The sequence below is a fragment of the Ranitomeya imitator genome, chromosome 4 (assembly GCF_032444005.1).
Source record: "Ranitomeya imitator isolate aRanImi1 chromosome 4, aRanImi1.pri, whole genome shotgun sequence".
NCBI classification, from domain to species: Eukaryota; Metazoa; Chordata; class Amphibia; order Anura; family Dendrobatidae; genus Ranitomeya; species Ranitomeya imitator.
This window is the reverse complement of record NC_091285.1, coordinates 38078714-38091286: the sequence shown is the minus strand read 5'-3', so window position 1 is coordinate 38091286 and position 12573 is coordinate 38078714. Positions and strand designations below refer to the sequence as shown.

The 12573-nt window shown below is 39.8% G+C and overlaps 1 protein-coding gene across 1 annotated transcript in view; it reads right to left on the bottom strand.

The window, feature by feature from the left end:
* Positions 1-12573, bottom strand: part of FAT2 (FAT atypical cadherin 2) — an 88833-nt gene that overhangs the window by 17444 nt on the left and 58816 nt on the right. The window contains exons 6-12 of the mRNA XM_069763544.1: positions 12171-12381; positions 11903-12042; positions 10886-11161; positions 9965-10175; positions 4071-8117; positions 3575-3771; positions 1636-1789 (exon numbers count right to left, since the gene is read on the bottom strand). Of these exons, the coding sequence (XP_069619645.1) occupies positions 1636-1789; positions 3575-3771; positions 4071-8117; positions 9965-10175; positions 10886-11161; positions 11903-12042; positions 12171-12381 (5236 nt within the window). The remainder of the gene's footprint in view (positions 1-1635; positions 1790-3574; positions 3772-4070; positions 8118-9964; positions 10176-10885; positions 11162-11902; positions 12043-12170; positions 12382-12573) is intronic.

The window sequence follows — 12573 nt, the reverse complement described above, 5'->3', positions numbered from 1 at the left end:
ATACACATTTAGATTCAACAGTCATCTAATATATAGTCATGGATGAAATTGTTCCATAAAATTAAGTATTTCTCCAAGAAAATTACTGCAATTATACATGTTTTGTTATTCACATATTTATTTCCTTTGTGTGTATTGAAGCAACAAAAAAAAACAGAAAGGAAGGCAAATTGGACATAATTTCACACAAAACCTTCAAAATGGTCCGGACAAAATTGGTGGCACCTTTCCAAAATTTTAGGTAAACAACTTTGTTTCAAGCATGTAATGCTCGTTCAAACTCACCTGTGGCAAGTAACAGGTGTGGGCAATATGAAAATCACACATGAAATCAGATAAAAAGAGGGGGCGTTGACTCATTCTTTATATTGTGTGTCTGTGTGTGCCACACTAAGGATGGAGAAGAGAAAGAGGAGAAGAAACTATCTGAGGACTTGAGAACCAAAACTGTTGAAAAATATCAACAATCTCAAGGTTACAAGTCCATCTCCAGAGATCTTAATGTTCCTTTGTCACTGGTGGATAAACAGCCCCAATCAAGTTCCAAAGAAATTCAAGCTGTCCTGCAGGCTCAGGGTACATCAGTATCTGTGCAAACTATCCATCGACATTTGAATGAAATGAGACGCTATGGCAGGAGACCCAGGAGGACCCCACTGCTGAGACAGAGATATAAAAAAGTTAGACTGCAGTTTGTTAAAATGTACGAGTAAGACAAAATTCTTCTGGGAAAGTGTCTTGTGGACAAATGAGACCAAGATAGAGCTTTTTGGCACAGCACATCATTCTACTGTTTACTGAAAATGGAATGAGGCCTACAAAGAAAAGAACACAGTACCTACAGTCAAATATGTTGGTGGTTCAAATATGTTTTGGAGTTGTTTTGCTACCTCTGACACTGGATGTCTTGACTGTGTGCAGGGCATCATGAAATCTGAAGATTACCAAAGGATTTTGGAAAGCAATGTAGTGCCCAGTGTCAGAAACCTGGGTTTGTGTGTTAGGTCATTGATTTTCCACGAGGACAATGACCCCAAACATACGTCAAGATGCACCCAGAAATGGATGGAAACTAAGTGCTGTAGAGTTCTGAATTGACCAGTAATGAGTCCAGATCTAAATCCAATTGAACACCTGTGGAGAGATCTTAAAATTGCTGTTGGGAGAATACGCCTCCAGATATGAGAGACCTGGAGCTGTTTGCAAAAGAAGAGTGGGCCAAACTTCAAGAAGAGAGGAGTAAGAAGCTTGTTGATGGTTATAGGAAGCGATTGATTGCAGTTAGTTATTCCTAAGGGCATGCAACCAAATATTAAGCTGAGGGTGCCAACAATTTTGTCCATCCCATTTTGGGGCTTTTGTGTGAAATTATGTCCAATTTACCTTTTTTTTTTCCTCTGTTTTTTTTTGTGTTGTTCCAATACACATAAAGTAAATAAAGGTGTATAACAAAACATTTATAATTGCAGTAATTTTCTGGGAGAAATACTTCATTTTCTGAAACAATTTCAAGGGTGGCAATACGTTCGTCCATGAATGTATATGGCTGCCTTATATTATGCAAAGGAGATTCCAAAAATGTGGGTGCCTATACAGTGACATCACAGAGCAATGTTTTTTTCGGTAAATACCTACCAGTATATTGGTCCAGTCGGAACTGATCATCTCCAAGTCCATAAAGTCCGTACGTGATCATGGCATTGTTGCCGATGTCGGAGTCTCTGGCTGATATCTTGAGGATAAATACGCCAGGAGGGGCATCTTCTGCTACTTTTGCTGTATAAAGCATCTGATAAAAAAGAGAATTATCTTGGTTTGTTTTTTTTTTTCTTGATTCTCCATGGAACCAATTCAACCGTTTCAGGAATGTGGAATCCTAAACAAAGCTGAATAAGAGCGTCTGTTCTGTAATGTGCTGTTATTTCTAGCTGAGTAGGGACTAGGTATCTCCTACCAGGTTCTCCGTGCACTCAAACAAGACACGTATCAAGATGCCGCGGCTTATTATCGGGGTGATCAGAGCAACTCACATTGACAGCCCCTTTCATCTGCAATTTTTGGAATCAGCCAAAGCAAAAAATTAAATTTCAGCCACCAGAGAGCTGGTTCTTCTTATCTTATCCCTTCATTTGAGTTATGAAGATGTGGCAGACTGCTATCCTTCAGAAGTCTTCCTCGTTTGAAGCATGTACACTTCTACATATGAGCCATAATCCACTGCATAACTGTCCCCAAAGTCCATGAAAAATACATTTTTGGGCCAGTACTGCATTATGGTGTCATGCATACTATTGAGGCTTAAAGAAGTGTGGGTGCAAAATTGATGCACCGTATTATGCCAAAAGTGGTGGACATTCATGGATTTTCTTTTTAGCGTTCTCAAATTTTTGTGCGGTGCTATACTACAGGTCCATCACTACTTGTCAGTTTTACCTAACCTAGTGGTTGGAGAATAGTTGGTATGATGTTTCCCATACAAAGTACAAAGAGACACAAGGGATTCCTGCTTCAGACGTGGCATGAAAGACATTACTCAGAAGTGCTAAGCAGTGTAGCTGTGAATCCAGCACATGCACAGATAAAAATATAACAGAAGTAGCGGTGTCTGCGTGTGTGTCACTGTCTCTTACCAAATCTTTTCTTATTCTTCCCTATCCCTTTTCCAAAATATTAAATCATCTCTACTCTCATCCCTAAGTGAAGGGTTAAGTCAGCTTTATTGGACTGATCATCACAAATGGCCGGGAGAGGAGAACAGGAGTCTGATAAGTGGAGAAAGAAGCATTTCTCTTAAATCAAATAAATTATTATCAATCTTCTTTCATTTACTATTGATTTTTTTGTGGGGAGAAAAAAACACCAGTGACCCTTTAAAGAGAACCTATCGCTTGCCACGAATATATCATTTTTTTATTACCTGGTGTAAATACCACTGTTCTCCTGAATCAGGCATTGTTTTTTTAACCTGCTCCTCTCCGTTCCTGAGATATGGTCCCTCTCCCTTAAATATAAATCTAGTCCTTTTATCCAACTGGGCGAGGTCCTCAGGAAGTCATGAATAGAGAAGAGTTAAGGACTACGCCCACTTGGATAAAAAGACTAGATATACACTGAGAATAAGGGGCCAAAGCTCAGGAATGGAAAGGAGCAGGAGCAAAAGAAAAACAACACCGGATTCAGGAGAACAGGGACATTTACACCAGGTAAAGAACAAAAAATGATTGCAAGTGACAGGTCCTTATTAATGTAACTTATGGCAAATGGAATTTATTTAGCAGTTATTTAGATGTAGCTTTTTTTTGACAAATTGTGGAAAAGGCCTTCACAAAATCTCAGCATAGATCCCTAAAACGTGAAATACAAAAGAACTCACAATTATGGTTTTCCTGCCTTAAGGCTTCACTCTTGTTTTTGTCTCAAAAAAGCAAAAATATATATAAAAAAAAAAAACAACTATAAAATTGAAAGTAAATAAAAAAGAAAAGTCTTATTCAAAATTTGCCAAGATTATAGAAATATACAAATTTTGTATTGTTTTATTAACTTTTATAACACATATTTATCGACCACTTACCTGCTGACAATCCGGAATATTATCATTGATGTCCAACACAGTGATTTCCACATCAGTAGTTGCCTGGAATTTCCCATCAGAAGCCGTCACTCTCAAAAAATGTCTCTCTGTCTCTTCCCTGTCCAAGGAGCTTTTAGATAAAATCACCCACTGGTTCCCAACTTCGTTGATGCTGAAGAGGCCATATGGGTCTCCGTCTGTCAACAGAACATTATATTTTCCATTGATGACTACTATCTCTACTGATGTCATGTAAAGAAGCTGCATGAGGCTATGAAGTCCAGGAATCACAGTCATAATCTTTAGAAGGTCTACAGGTTACTTTTCTACATTTACTCTTGGCTTAATAGACTCAACATGAGTGACACGAGATGACCAGATTAAATTACTTTTTTGACCATTACAGGTCATGTTTCACTCCACTTTGGGCATCTAGAGCCAAGAGGAAAGGTAAGGGAAGACATACCAGTATATTATGGAAATGTGTCTAACTTACCTGTTATGTAACATGTGACTTTCCTGTTGTTTTCGGTTATATCACTATCCCCTGTCTTGATGGTTGAGATGACCTGTCCTGGTTGGCTGTTTTCAGCTACAGATCCTCGGTAGACCTGAGAGGTGAACCTTGGAGGGTTATCATTATCATCAGTGACGGTGACCTCTATGAGTGCTTCTGAAGAAAGACGTATTTTTTTGCCTAGATCTGATGCCACCACGTAAAAACGGTAGACCTCTTGATTCTCACAGTCTAGCTCCTTAAGGGTTGTGATCCAACCATTGTTAGTATCGATGGTAAAGAATGTATGGATCATGTTATTATCTCCTTTCAGACTGTAAACCACTATTCCATCGTAGCCAGTGTCCTGGTCATTGGCAGTAACCTGTATTACAGTGGTTCCGGCAGGCAAATTTTCCATTAATGAAGCTCGGTAGACATCTGCTTCAAAAACAGGTTGATTGTCATTAATGTCCTTCACTTGAATGCTGACTGAGACTAAACTCACCAAGTCTTTCCCCAAGTGAGGGCAGTTGGCCTGAACATCTATATGGTACCATTTGGTTGTCTCATGGTCTACACCCTTCTTCATTATCACAGCTCCCGTGTGCTTATCTAAACTAAACACCCCATCTTTGTTACTTTCTGGGGTCGTTCCTTCAACCAGGCTGTAGACGATTGGTTCTGCAGCCATTGCTTTCACCAAACCTAATTCAGTACCTGTAGGCAGATCTTCCGATGCTGAAAAACTATACAGTGGTTCTGTGAATTTGGGCAAATTGACCTCTGTTGGCACAACGTGAAGTTGAACAGGTACCAATGTACTCCAGTTGGGTGGTGCCCCATCCTTGGCTATAACTGTAAAACTAATATCTTTATTTTCCAATCCAAAAAGACTTCTCTTGGCTATGATAGTACCATTGTAGGGATTAATCTGAACCAGATCTTCATCATATTTATCTATAGAGTATGTGACATCAGCATTTTGTCCTTCATCAGCGTCATATGCAACCACCTGAATAATGGGCATTCCATTACTTAAATTAGATTGGACAGATAATACATATTCATTTGCTATGAACACTGGAGCATTGTCATTTTCATCCGTGAGAATTATTTTTACTGTACAGAAAGAAGCCCTTCCACCTCCATCTGTGGCCATGACTTTAATAGCTATGAATCTCTCCGTTGCATTCTCTCTGTCTAATTTTCTTAAAGTTGCAATATGTCCTGTATTATCTATTGAAAACATTTCCAAAGCCAACTTATTTATTATAGTGTAATTCACAGTCCCGTAAGGTCCTTCATCAGGATCGATTGCTATCACTTCAACCACAGTTGTCCCAATTTCTGCATTTTCGGCAAGTTCTACCTCATACAAATCTTGTTGGAAGAACGGCGTATGCTTATTTGCATGGGTGATATTGACATAAACCGGTACAATATCCCTGTAGACACCATCTGAGGCTGAGACTTGTAAATGGTAAGAGACATTTAAACTGCTCCGGCATAGGTTCGAAAGGGATATAACTCCAGATGCCTTGTTTATGGTGAAATGTCTATGGTGATTACCAGAAAGGATCAGATATTCCAGCTTTCCAGCATCAATATTATCCATGTCAAGAGCTTGGACTTTAACAACAATATGTCCACAGTTGGCCAGTTCGCTTACATTGGCCTCATATTTCTCTTGCCTGAATTTTGGAGGGTTGTCATTCACATCAGTAACATTTATGATAACCAGAGCATCTGAGTACAGAGGAGGAACACCATTATCTGTAGCCCTCACTTTGAGTTGAAACTGACGTGTGGTTTCATAGTCCAGTTCTTGGGCGGTAGAGATTTCGCCTGTTTTGTGGTTTATGTGGAAGAATTCATGAGTTCCATCTGTGTCATTTCCTATAATGTGATATGAGACCTCTTGGTTTTTTCCTGAGTCTTGATCTGAAGCCAGAAGTTGAATTACGGCTTTGTAAGGAGGTAGTTTTTCCATGACATGGCCTGTGTAAACTGACTGTGAGAAGATGGGTGAGTGGTCATTTATGTCCTCCACATTAACTGAGACCTTTGCTTCTGAAAAGTGACCCAAGGCTGAGTCTGTAGCTCTTACTGTTATCAGATGAGTGGCTTTTGTCTCGAAGTCCAGCTGCCCTGAAACGCTCAGGGACCCTGTCTTAAAGTCTATGCTAAATAGACTAAGGGCCTCATTCTCAACAATATTGTAAATTACTCGAAACCCCTCGGGACTCCGAGCCTGGATGTGCAGTATGGGAGTGTAAGTTGGTACATTTTCTGGCACGGTAACCCTATAGTACAGACTTTGAAAAATTGGGTTAGATTTGTTTCTTACAATGATGACTACCTCTTCTTCGGCTTGCAATGCAATTTTACCATGATCTCTGACAATCACTTTCAGAACATACTGATTTAATGCTTCATAGTCAAAGGGTTGTTTGAGAATGATATCTCCAGTCGAAGGATCAATCCAAAAATATTTGAAATCTTCTTTCAACTGGTATGACAGTTCACTATTTCTTCCATAATCTTTATCAATAGCGGACACTTGGAAAATAACATCTCCAGGCTCTAGGTCATCCACCACAGCTATGTAATATGGGGTGTTCATGAATATCGGAGCGTTGTCATTGAGATCTTCTATATACACCTCAATCTTACTTTGAGATACTCGAGGTGGATTTCTACTGTCTTTTACTTCCACCATCACTTCATATTTGTCCCGATACTCTCTGTCAAACCCCACGCCTTTAGTCTGGAGAAGTCCAGAAGATGCACCTATCTGGAACTGCTCTGTACAAGTAAGAATGGAGAAATAAACCGGCTCATTTATTTGGTTTCCGACCACATCTACCACCATTAGATCCAAGATGCGAGGATCATTTTCAGTAACATTTACTGTATAAAATGGCTTATCAAATTTTAGGTTGGTTGTTTGCATCTCAGTCACGTTAATCTTTACAATTGCGGTATTTTGGAACATCCCATCCCAAGCTTTTACTGAGAGTTCATGGTAAGAGCTCAAGTGGGAAGAATCATTTACAACAAGGCGACCAGTGTGGGGATCAATGGAGAAGATCTTGTCTGTGTTGCCTTTTAAGATACTGTACTCCACTTTGGAATCTTTATCTTCGGCCGACAAATTCAGGAGCTGCATATTGGTATAAACTGGTGAGTATACATTGAGTTCATACACGTCTTGTCGGAACTGAGGTGGGAAATCATTGACGTCAGTGACTTGGATGGTAATCTTGGTTGGCTGAGAGGCGTACAAAGTTGGATTTCCTGAATCATATACATGTACATAGAAAGAAAACTGTGTAGTCTGTTCGTAATCAAGTTCTGCCGCTGTAAATATTGTTCCCATATTTGGATTGACCATAAAGTAATTCTGCATTTCAGGGTCCAGAATTTGGTAAGTCAACAAAGCATTCAACTCTGTGTCATTATCAGTAGCATGAATGATTAGAGGAGTAAGGTCCAAATGGGTCACCATGGTTCCAACTGGAGCATCTTCACTGACTTGACCCAAGTAAGAGGCTCGTGAGAAGACCGGGGCGTTGTCATTCTCATCAATGACATAGATAAAGACTGTTGTGTCGCTGGAAAATCCAAGGGAGCTGTAACTGCGTATCTTGAGCTGGTAAGATGAGGTTGTTTCAAAATCCAATTTTTTTTGAGTAGTGATAATTCCCGAATAGCAATTGATGTAGAACACTTCTTCCTTGTTCCCGTCTTTGATGTCGTAATTGATGGAGGAGCAGCTGGTTGCAGACACCATCGTGACAAAAGCTCCGACAGGCACTGATTCACTTATCTCCACCACGTGTTCTGTAGAGATAAATTTGGGTGGTGAGGCATCAGATGCTTTGACTTTTAGGATGACTGAGGCTACGTCCTGAAGTTGTGGTGTGCCTTGATCAACTGCTAGAATGCTCAAGGAAATTTGGCTTTTTGTAGATTGCTGCAGTGGTTTTGCGAGGGTGATCAGACCTGAAGATTCATCAATCTGAAAATATCCTTCATTGTCACCTGTTAAACAAAAACAAAAAAAGGTCAAATTTCTACAGTTACATGACAACAAAAAGTTATTTTTTTTACTTCTAGAAACAGCACCACGATTTTCCATGACTGTTGAATGTCACCTCCATTCAATTAGGGATCACACATGCGGTCTTGTGGTGGTACATGGGGTCTTGACAATTATATATCACACACACATAGACATTTAGCTTCCCCGTAAAAGTGCCTGTGTTCTCCCATACAATCAAATCTTCTAGCGCAATACAGCATAACATGGGTTAAGGAGGTACTTTAAAAAAAAACTTTTTTATGTTTTCCATATTAATATATGAAAAAACACCCTGTACAACAATAGAGGAAATACATTCTGCATCCAGACTATAGGAGCATTGGAGATGATGACTCCTTTGCCATACATATGAATGTGACTTTGCTTAGTATTGCAGTGTACTTTAATGGGTTTTCTGTGATTAATTTTTTTTTATTCTACATTCTGTTTTATTCCTCTCTGCCGCTGCTCTGTTCTTTGTTGACAAGTTGCAGCGGTGACCCAATTACACCAAATGACACCACTGCAGTCAATCACTTGGCTATGGTCATGATGACTTCAACACTACAGCTTGTCAATAAAAAATGGTGACAGCGGCAGACAGGCTACAGTAGAACAGCGATCTGTGAGAATGACAGCTTTTGATATTTTTAACCTTCCCAAGTCCATAGAATAAAATTATTTAACAACAGAAAATCCCTTTAATTTTTTTTACAATACCAGGCAGAGCGAAATTCATATGTTCAGCTTTGGGTTTCGGTAAAAATGAAAACTCCTTTAAAAAGGTTGTCCCACAATTAGAAATTATCACCTATTATTGTGCTTGATTGTTTGGATTTTCCCCCACCTTCAATCTTAAAGATGGGGGCCTGTGTCTTACATTTGAATGGAGTGGAGATCACGTATGAGCATTGCTGTTCCACTCATAGTTTACGGCACTTATGGGGATATGCGAGAATTTCACTATCTTTGATAGCCAGTTTAAGTGTGCAGTCCCTGACAAAACCACACTCGTGATTGGTACTGTGCCAGTGTGTGGTGCTGTGCCTATGTATAGTACTGTTCCCATATATGGTGTTTTTCCCGTGTATGGTGCTGTGCCCATGTATGGTGCTTTTCCCATGTATGGTGCTGTGCCCGTGTATGGGTCTGTGCCTGTGTATGGGTTTGTGCCCGTGTACGGTGCTGTACTTATGTATGACGCTGTGTGTGGATGGTACTGTACCTGTGTATGGTGCTGTATCTATATAAACAATGAAAGGACCATTGATTTCACTTGTAATATTCTGGTCAGCCCCAAAAACATGAATGACTGCTGCTTCATTCAAGCAGAGGACACAGGACCCTATTATGGTGATCTGTGGGGTCCTGGTGTAAACAAAAGAGGACCATGACCATTTCATTCTGCTGATGCTACAGACAGTTCAGATAGAACTACCGATGTAGTGAGGAATGGCGCTGTTATGGCACAACTGAATACGACTCAGCTGATTACAGGACAGGAATGGCGAGTCAGCAGTCTGCACACCTATCTACTATACTGCTCTCAGCACATTCTTCTGTTAATAAAATCCTTTGTCTCAATCGTGGAAGGCTGCTGTTTATCCGGTTTGACAAACTATTGTTATGAACCATTCAGTACATTTGCGGAAGGATTCAGATGATATATTTAAGAAGAAGAGCTATTCTACATTATTATATTGATCCATATTCTAGTCTAAAACTATAGACTGGATTTGAGTAAATACAATGTGCTACATAAATTTTAGCCGAAAAATCACAGTCAATATTTTAATGGAATAATCACCTGACTGTATGGAGTACTGGATATTTGCATTAAGTCCTTGGTCCTTATCTGTAGCACGTACTTGAAGAACCTCAGTTCCAGCACTCCATGAGTCTGAAACGCTTCCTTCATATGCAGATCTAATGAAGTGAGGTGAATGGTCATTAATGTCTTCTACCTGAATGGTGACTCTTACAAAGTCTCGCTTTGTTTGAGCTCCCTGATCTCGTACCTAGAAGAGAAAAAAAATGAGCAAATTAGTTCACTTATAACAGATTTGTCATGGTCAATGATTCTCTGGTAAAGTCTGTTGGAGATCTGAGCCTCACTCCTGGGTTTTACAATTGTCCTTGGTGCTCCACAGCCAAACTTGGATTGAGTTGCACAATGATCACCGTGAGTTTTAAAAATAATCGGCCTATGCCCTTGCCTTCTTTGCTGGTCTTATGATGTCCTGTTCCCCATTGTCTACTGTCTTTCATTTCTTTTTGTATGCTTATCACCTCCAAAGCCCCTTTTATAGTGGGCCTCCTCAGATGTCCACTTAGAAGCTTCTACCCTGGTTGTCATACCGATAGCCTATTTTCCAATGTGTAGGAAACTTTTTACACTCAAAAATACCTGCTGACACCCATGAAATAATATTTGTGCCATGTTTCGTGGTGGAGAACACACAATCTACAATAAAGGACCCAAAGGTCTAGCAGAAGAAGACAACCTCATTTGGAACCAATCACTTGCCACTAGAGTCTACTTTTTGTGGGTTAACATACGAAGAACCGATTGGATCTGACTTATGATATGTCTTGTATGTGCAATGCATCTTCTGTATCGATGGATAATGGGCCCTCAGAATCATCTGGTGGGCAAAGGAACCCCAGTCCAATGGTGTTTCTGTAATACAATCTAGCTGGTTGGTTTATGAACAACTGTAGAACCTACCATAACTGTGAGAATGTGAATTGGCATTGACTCAAAGTCCATTGTCTCTGTGATGTACAAGGCACCGGATTTGGAGTCCATCCTGAACATTTTGGAACTTCTTGGGTCTGCACTGCCTTGTATAGTGTAAACCAGGCTGGTCCTACTGTCTTCATCGGTTGCGTTAACGCTCAATACTTTGGTTCCCAACTGCACATCCTCCGGAACATGAACTGTGTAGTGATCCTGTACAAACTTTGGACGGTGGTGATTAACCGGGAGAACATTGATGTGAACCTATAAAGGAGGTATAGATAATGAACCAAGGTCCTCCAATAATATATACAGGAAATCAATAATTCACCTGTCAACTAATGCATTCCCGACTATTTGTAATATAAATGAGTATGTAATCAATTGCTGATTCACTAACCTTAACTGAAATGATCTGAAGAGTATTAATTATGTTAATTACAAGGATGATGACATACTTCATCCATTATTCAATTGTTTAGAACAAGTCGCCAAGTGCTCATGTAGGGCTTGGCCAGAACCATGCATCAGTGAAGGTGAGAGTATAATGAGAGCATACACCATACAATGCAAAATTGTGAATGATGACTATTGACGAATAGCTCTGGAATTTGCATTGGTCTCTCACATTTCCAACTGGCGCTATTATTACAGCCACATCTGCTACAGATTTCCAAATTTGCGCCTTCCAATACATGATCATTGCAATGGAAGAGCGAATTGGCCTAATCCAAGGCAGTAAGGACCGGGCCACCCACATTATTATATGGCTGCTGTTTTTAAGGATTTACACCAGTTCTACAGGATGTATGGTCCTCCTCAAAAAGGTTCTGCAACCTCAATGTCAGGCATGCATGAATTTGTGGTTGGAAGATGATCTTAGGTTGGTAACTGCATATTAAAATGAAATATGGCAACATAAGCCATCTCGACGTTGAAATGTTCAGTAGATGTTAATCCACAGACTGTATCCAACTAAATAAAAATGACATCATGAAAAATTACCTGGGTGCTTATTGAACGGGAGCCATCCGTGACCTGTACAGTGAGGTTGTAGAATGATTTTCTGCTTGACTGCAAAGGTCGAGCAATGACCAAACCGCTTGTGCTCTTGTCGATGTCAAAGTCTAGGTCATCGTTGCCACCTTGGGACAAAAATTGGAAATAACTCTGAGCTCCATGTAATCTCAAAAATGTTAGTTGGCTTCATTGCTCCTAGAGATAAATCATACAACTACTGTATATAGTAAGGGGTTGAAAGGGTAAACTTTACCTGTAATATTAAACCAACACTGACTGTACATCGGCTCTGTACTGATCAGCCCCAACATGTGGTTCACGGGATCGCTTTCCATGACTGTGAAGGCAAACTGCAGGTCATCGAATGCCAGAGATTCATCTGAAGGTCCGGGATTTTTGATCCACTGGATGTGAAGTCTCACAGTGGAAGATCGAGAGGGATTACCCATATCTGTAGCTTTTACCTAGACAAATGACCAGAAATATTCAAAATTTGAAGCTTTGAATCTCTATATTCTACTGTAATTGCGGGGAAAATAAAGACCTCAAATCTAGGAAGCTGGAAAATTAATTAAAATAGAACACAAACTCCATGGTTCCTAATTTTGGACAACCCTTCTAGCAAATTAATGTATCAACAGCTAAAAAGTATTATA